Here is an 8,202-nt window from a genome sequence, read left to right as displayed (position 1 = left end):
CAGTGGCTTAGAATGGTCTAGACTGCTGGTGCCTCATTCAGCAAAAGAGGACAAGTAATACTTTGGCTGAAACTGTTAGACTACTGTACAATGAACAAGCTATATATCACAGAGTTTGTGAAAATGTCTTTGAGAAACTGGGGGCCAGACATCAAGACATGAGCAGATGCATTCAGCAGACTCATCCAGATCTGTTTTAGCCATTTCCGTCACGGGTAGGTTTTATCCGGAGCGAGCTGTTTACGACCTCTGTGTGTGTGCGAGTCTAAGACGATAGCGCGGGGGCAGCTGATGGGTAGACAGGTCAGTGTCTACAGAGCAGTGGCATTTCTCTAATTGGCACTTGTTATGGCGAGTATGAGTCAGTGCTTTATTGTTCGTGCTTGACGTAATCCATCATAGCATCAGCACTACTCCACAAAATGTCACAGTTTTGCTCTCATTCACACAGTTGTTTCATAAATTTCTGATATCTTATTTTAGTGTAAAATTTGAAACAAGTTGGTGAAAAATAACGTTGTTTCTGTTCCTCCTTTTTTCTTTTCTGAACGTGCTTTATGATGGTCATATATTTCTCTGCCAATGTGGTGTGTTTTCATAGTAGAAGAAACCTGTTAAATCAATTGCCTCAGTTTAAGGACTCAAGCCCTTCTAGCTTTGCCTAATATTGTAATGTTTCTTGATATGATCTTGTATCCCTTCCAACTGTTATGATAGCACTGAATTTCCAATTTTTTATTGAACATTTTGTATTTGTAATAATAGAAATGTTTGAGAAAATGTTCTGGTGATTGATATCAACAGTTGTTAGTTTAAGACAAAAAGTCTATTATGAGTTCCTTCTTCTTAGATTTTAGATCATTATCAAGAATCACAGTAACGAGTGACCCAGTGTGTAATAAAGTTAACTGAAATAGAATACAGTATTTCCAACACAAATTGTCTTTTCTTTTGTTTCAACAAGTCTGAAAATCAACGGCAGAAAAGAGTTTGTTGTTTTTTTTCTCCCATGGGTTGTGATGTGTTATCAGTTCTGTGACATGATTTTCTTTTCTTTGATTAAAAGACTTATGCAAAACGAGCTCTGTGCTGTGTGTTTTGTGGCAACGCACAGCATATAATGACGGCACAGCCAGTGGCTTAACAAGCAGGAACGGGCACAAAGGAAATGAGATTTCGTCGGAATCAAATGGTCAAATTAAATGAGGGGAGGATACACACACACTGCACAGCAGTAAGATGTGGCAACCTCTAATAAACAGAGTGGTATTTTCATGTTTTCTATCTTTGTTTTGTTGTGTTTTGGTATATTACACATGTAAGAAAGGGAAAAAATTAATAAATAATAGTTCAAAAGCTATTTAATTAGCATAAAAATGTGTGATGTGTATTAAATCTACCATGAATGAAAAGCCTGCAGGCTACTGAGAGACTTGGGCATAGCGGGAACAAATTTACTGCTCCTAGTTTTCATCCTTGCCTTTGAAAACATGACACCCCTTCCCTGCTGTCAGACCAGGAGTTTCCTCTTCATGGTCAGTCTGTAGATGATTTGGTAGCCATCGTCCCAGCCATAGAGCTGTTTCTCCTCAGGGTTGTATTTCAGACTAGAGTGAGATCCATATCTCCTCGGAAAGTAGAGCAGGGGAGCCTCCTCGCTGACCACCATGTCGTTGACGTCAAACACGCACTGAACCCGAGACCGGCTGGCCAGGCGGGTGTTGTAAACGAGCATAAGACAGTCCCACAGACTACAAAAGCCGCCTCTGCGTTCTCCCGTGGGCAGCGGGTGTCCCAAATTTGCTCTATGTCGAGCGTGGCAGGGTCCATCTTTGCGAGGTGGATGTTTGGTTCGCTGTCACTGGGGGCGTACAGGAGCCACAGGCCCTCGTCGTCTGCTGCGAGGTCCGCAACAGTTTCTGGGTTGAGGTTGTAAACAGTAGCTTGGCTCTCCACAGGGAACATGGCAATGTCTGTCACCGAGCCACTCAGTAGGTCATATTTAACCACCTGCACATCTGTATCGGCCTCCTGCTGTATGTAGTACAAATAGCCGTTATAAACAGCGCTGCCAGGACCGCTCCACTCAGAGGGCAGCCTGATCTGTCTACTGCTGGTGACACCAGGAGAGCGGGAAAAGTCACGTACAGAGATGAACTGGTAGATGCTTTCTCCGGATGTCCCATTAAAGACGTAAACCTTGGACGACCTGGGGTCCCTGGTCCACATGCCCTTGGGACTGCCCACTCGCTTCAGGATCTTCACTGATCTGATGCTAGAGATGATTTCCGCACAGTCTGCAGTGAGAGAACAAAGAGAGAAGGATAATGTTTTTGTGCTTAAAGCTGCTACAAGGAACATTTCATTTTGTGTTGAGTCTGCCGGCCCCTGTGGACAAAAGCGGGTAATGGTTTCACTGCCTCGTTTCATTGATTTCAAGGTGAAACCAACCCGGTGGCAGAATTAAGAATAACTATTTAGAAATAGCCAGTCTTCTTGCTGATGATTGTGTTTATGTACTGCATATAGAGGCATCAGTATTTACTTCATTTAGTCCAAAGGTTGCTGTCTTTGGTGTATTTTTGATAACTGATACTGTTTCATAACCTGTTAAATCTTTCTTGTAGTACCTTTAAAGTATTAATCATGGTCAATCCCAGAGGCAGTGTTGGGAGCAACTGTAATTCCACTACTTTTGGAGGTAACTAGTAATGTAACTAATTACATTTTCAAATGAATTAGTGCAATTACAGTTACAAAAAATCTTTACTTTTTTCTTACCTGAAAATAGTGGAGAACTGCAGAAGACAGAAGACAAACGCACCCTTGTTTTTCCGGTTTATGATCTGATGTTACCTGACCTTATGATGGTCCAAGGACAGCCGAGGGGCAAAAACAGGAATCTCTCAAATAACCAAAACTGTTCTCTCTGGCAGAAAATGTTGTTCATGAAGGACATCGCTCATAGTAACAAGCATATTGAAAAAAATAGGCCTTAAAAAGTAGATATAACCATAACCTCAGCAATGTATGAAGTGAATATTTCCATTTTAAGCAATGTAACACAAACATCAATTAAAACATCTGAATGAAAATGTGATGACAGCTGTTGGTTGTAACCAAATAAAACTCATCAAAGCCGTCTTTGTTACTGTTCCAATAATCACCAACTCTGCTTTGGTCGAAATAAATCCTTGATTCACTAACGCAGATGACAAAAACAGCCGTTTAAGTCGCTCTCTGCAGTTCGAAGCAGGACTCACATGAACTAACATGCATGCACGGCCATTACTCCACTATATCTTTAAATAGCAAATAGTTTGCTGCTATATTAATCTTTTAAATCTCATATACTGTATATATAACCTTTATAGCTGCATCCAGATGTCTATGTGAAAAATGACACAATTATGATTTCTCAGGTGTGAAATTAATATAATTACAATAATAAAATTTTTATTTTGATCTGCAGCTGCCATATTTTGTTTCATTAACTTGTTTCAGTAAAGTGCCTTTCCTTAACTGAAATCTGTATTTGCAACCTAACGTTTAGAAAACATCTAGCAGCCTGCGGCGGTTAATATCTGACTCTCCAAATTAAGGCAAATTCAAACCAGTCAGGGGGAAATTGGACACACAGACTCATAATGAGAGAAAGTATTAGTGCAGCACACAGACAACATGAAGATGCTTTCTGTAAAAGAAGTAAGATTAATACACCGCTTTCACTGAAATGCACAAACAAAAGATGTCCTGCTGATGTGTCCTGGAGCCAAATTAGCATTGTGCTTGCAAATCAGAAATGGGTCCCTACAATGCGGTAAAGTTTGTTTTGGGTCAGTTCACAGACATTCACAATGGCTCACTGTGTGCAGAGCTCACTCCTGCGAACATGAGCTTGGAGAGTAACGCCACAGCTTCGGGGTAGCTTCCTGTCCCTCCTCTCCGCAGAGACTCAGCTTCTCCAGATTGAACAGAAGATTTTACACACAGAAAGTAATAGAGTGGCCTTTGCTCTACATTGTACCATGATTCAATTTGTATTTGAATGACCATGATGAAATCTACCATGATTATGTAGAGCATGACTACCAATATGATTCTGAGCAGAGCACTTATGATATTATTGTTATTATTATTATGATATATTACTACATAATTCTTGAATTGATGTCTTATTAAGTGAGGGAGAATAACAAATGAATCAATATTTGTTTCATTTGGTTTTTATGAGGAGTCTGTTCAAATGGTACCAATGGGATTTAGCTTCTGGAACCAATTAAGTGCAAAAATATAGATCTTTTGCTTACTGTTCGGAGAAACTCTGCCAATTATAAAGTCTGATGTGTTTCGTGAAATTAAAATGTTATTTCACAACTTTCCACATCAGGCTTTAAAAGGGTTATAAGTCCCCTGTATTACCAGAGTAAATGACTCAGTGCAGCAGTTGTAGCTCAGCATTGTTTGTAGCAGCACGCCTTGGGAACTGAAGATTATAAAGACAAATGCTGTGCTCAAACAGCACAAACAGGGGAGAAGCTCTGCTGAAAGAAATGCATCAAGTCACATTCTTCCTGGAAAACATGACTGCCCACTGACTCAAAGCACTCTGTTAAATGACTTGTAACAGCACCGTGTTTGTTTCCCATTTTCCAGTGGCATGGCTTTTCCAAGACAGTAACTCTGCAAATGAGGGTGGTATAGTGCCTGGTGTGATGTGTAATGCTAAATTTAACCATAGAACATACAACCTACTGTATATATCGGTTCTGATGGGGCCAGAGCTCTGTCATGAATGAAAATGAAAGATCAAAGGCAGCCGTCCCACAGAGGACGTTTGGCTGAAATGCGAATGTACTTCCCTGCAGCTCACCAGAGACTCTGGAGTACAGCTCCTCCCAGTCTTCCTCCTCTTCCTCTCCTCTGCTCTCCTCCAGCCCCCAGGCTCCCTGCTCCACCACCTTGTCTGCCTTATTCGCACAGGCCCGAGGGGAAGTCTGGGTCTCCACATAGTCCATCTCTCGCTCCACCCGGTCCACTCTGACAGCAGCTCCTTCAAGGTCTTTGAACAGCACGCTGTGCTCGTTCTTCAGGCCGTCCATGGCCTCAGCAGTTAGCTTTTTAAAATCCTGCAGCTCTGTGTGGTAGCGATGGGATTGGTCATGCCAAAACTGAATTCGGTCCTACCAGACATGGGCAGAGCAAAACAAGTGTTACAATAAACTGTAAGTGTTTTTGTCTGGTTTTTACAAAAACCAACTAACCAGCAACAAGACTTTGAGCTAAATGCTAAGGTCAGTGCATTTATATACTCACAATATCAATGCTAACATGCATATTTAGCAGGTTTTATGTTTCCCATGTTCAGGGGCGTTTCCAGAGTGGCACTGGCCACCCCTTAAATCTACTGGCCACCATTAAGTGCCACCATCCCCTCTTCCACTCCAGACTGTCTTTCAGAGGCTTTAGTAACTTAGTTTTAAAGCTTGGGTGATACTGGTATCATTTAAAACTAGATGATCTAACACATCCACTGGTACCAACCATGTTATGCTAGCATGTCGGAACAGAAGGGGGCTAACTAAGGCTCCAAAGTTAGGCAAAATTTGGGCAATGGAAAAACTGGCATGGCCATTTTCACAGGTATCCCATGACCTCTGACCTCAAGATATTGGAATGAAAATGGGTTCTATGGGTACCCACATGTGTCCCCTCTGTAGACATGCCCACTTTATGCTAATCCCATGCAGTTATAGGCAAAAACCACACTGTTTTTTACATGTGGTATAAATGTGTAATTTTCGTCTAGTGTATTTGAACGTTTCTGCACCCTGGGGTCCATCAACAGTGTTGGTATTGTATAAATTGGGAATAAATGGAAAGCTAATGCCACCCCTACATACATCAGTGCCTCCCATGTGCCTTGTCAAAAAGAATTTGCTAATTAGCACTAAATACAAGTACAGTTGAGGCTGATGGAAATGCCATTAGTGTTTGCATTTGGTCATAAACTTAAATATTGGACAAAGATAAAAAGTCAGAGGATCACCAATGGTTATGGTTATGGATAAACCACTGATCAAAGCCACAAGCCTGAACATGTTGGTCTGACAGTTAAGTTGTTCTGTACAGGTGGTGCTCATCCTGAGGGGAACATGAGCGTCTGTACCAAATTTCATGGCACTCCATCTAATAGGTGTGAAGATATTTGACTAAAAGCTGCTGGTGGCACGACAGGGATCACCAAAGTCAGTAGGATTCATTCTGCGGGCACCATGAATGTCTGTACAAAATATCATATTTAAACCAACTTTTATTTATTTAATTAGTTTTATCATTAAACAACACAAGGTTACACAAAAAGTTACCATAAAAAAAAAAAAATAAATAATATATATTCTGCATTGGCTTCACTTCTGTCAGTGATGTGAACCCACTAAACCAAGAATGGTGGAGATTATAATTGTACATTACCATGTACAATTACCATGTTAGCATCAGATTTAGCTCATGTCACCTCCATGCATAAGCACAGCCCTGACAGAGCCGCTAGCATAGCTGCGGATTCCCAGTCTTGTTGCCTACTGTAGTAGATTATAGTTGAAAATGTCCCAGTTTCCATTAGAGGATTATCACTATCACCAAATAGAATAGAGTGTCTCAGTGTAGTGACTGACACAGTCACAGTGACAGGTAAATTGTTCAGAGCGAGATGTAATAACTGACGGCTTCTCCACTGTCTCGTGCGCCTCAGTTTCATTTTCTTTCTTTGCTTGCTGTGGGCCTATGGTGAAATGGAAATGAAAGTTCAATGAAAACTTGCTGATGAATTGCCATGTTTAGCCAGCATATTGGAACTGAGACTGGAGGGGAAACCACAGGGGGCGAAGAGAGCAGAATTTAACTGTAAATAGACAATTCATTTCATGTGGCTAACAGTTAAAAGAGTGTCTTTTTTTTCCCCATTGCGGCCACACAGCTGATGAAAAGGAAAAAATCCTCTGAAAGTGTTCTCCAAAAGAATACATTAAGAGAATTATTTAAATGAGAGTTCTCTGAAATTAGTCCTTGAGGTAACCAGCCACGTAATCCTGCATTTTATATCACACTGACCTTAAGCCAACAAAAGTCTTCCCTTAAAGAAACTTTGCTGTCTTACAACCTCCCCTTAAAACGCAATACTGAACTCTCAGCAATTTCATTCCTTCCCTCAGGCACTTTGTTGTAATATAGCTTAATTCTACCTTTGCACAACACATCTTTCTATTAGGCTGCTGGGATGTTTGAAGGCAGCAAAGGTTGAGCTTGTACTCATTACTGACATGTCATTGTCTTAAACGCTGAGGAAACCGTAATGTTGTCAGACAGAAACTGCGTGTTGCATGCATCAACTGATATTCCCCCAGAGGCCCCTGCAAAGTTGATGAGCTGGGCAGAGATTGCATTAATTGGACTGCATTAGTTAAGATATTAAATTCACATTAAAAGGAAGAGCAGGAGGCAATCAGGAACTCAAAAATATCAGCTGGTATTTCTTGTTTTTTAACGACTATAGAGAGCATGGAAAACTACAGTGTAATGATCAATTATGAGTCATTTAAAGGGGTATTGCTTCTTACCTCAATAGCCAACAACCTGTTCTCCAGATAATCCATCAGCCCCTGGTAGTAATACTGGGCTCCAGTAAAGGTCCAGGCAGTGGAAACAAGGAGGACTAACACCGGCTTCATTGTGAGCCGATCAATGGGACAGCTGAGGTTTCTTTGTCTGTCCAGGTTTTAGAGGATTCTTCAGGTTTCCCTCCTTGATGTGTTCCCCCCTGCAGGACTTCACACAACCTATAAACACTTGTATACAGTGTAACTACATGTGCAGAGAGATAGAGAGAGTAAGAGGCCGCTCTGAGAGTTTCCAATTCTTTGACCGCTCTCACTTTGCTGGAATGTTTTCACAAACTCTCAGGGAGGAGCCTTGTGCCTCTTACCCCTCTCTGTCCTCAAAAAGTGAATGTGCTGCACTCACTCTGTGTATGGGTGTTTGTTGTACGCACTGTCTCAAGCATGTAAACTGCGATTATAGCACAAACAGAGCTAAACCGATCCGTCAACCAGTGGTGGAGGAAGTAATCAGATCTTTTCCATAAGTAAAATACTACCTGCATTTTAAAATGTGACTTAAGTAAAAGTATGTAAGTATAATCAG

At 41.2% G+C, this 8,202-nt stretch overlaps 1 protein-coding gene across 1 annotated transcript; it reads right to left on the bottom strand.

Moving 5' to 3' along the window:
* Positions 1-1,117: 1,117 nt before the first annotated feature.
* On the bottom strand, positions 1,118-7,888 carry olfml3a (olfactomedin-like 3a). Its single transcript, XM_035657076.1, is given in 4 exon segments — positions 1,118-1,735; positions 1,738-2,297; positions 4,874-5,183; positions 7,620-7,888. Coding segments are annotated over 4 exon segments (1,206 nt in total). The 5' UTR covers positions 7,731-7,888; the 3' UTR covers positions 1,118-1,510.
* Between the last annotated feature and the right edge of the window lie 314 nt (positions 7,889-8,202).

The sequence above is a fragment of the Morone saxatilis genome, unplaced genomic scaffold (genome assembly GCF_004916995.1).
Source record: "Morone saxatilis isolate NCDOM2014 unplaced genomic scaffold, NCSU_SB_2.0 Contig15, whole genome shotgun sequence".
Taxonomy (NCBI): Eukaryota; Metazoa; Chordata; class Actinopteri; family Moronidae; genus Morone; species Morone saxatilis.
Note: the sequence above shows the minus strand (reverse complement) of the source record. Positions and strands in the feature narration are given on the sequence as shown.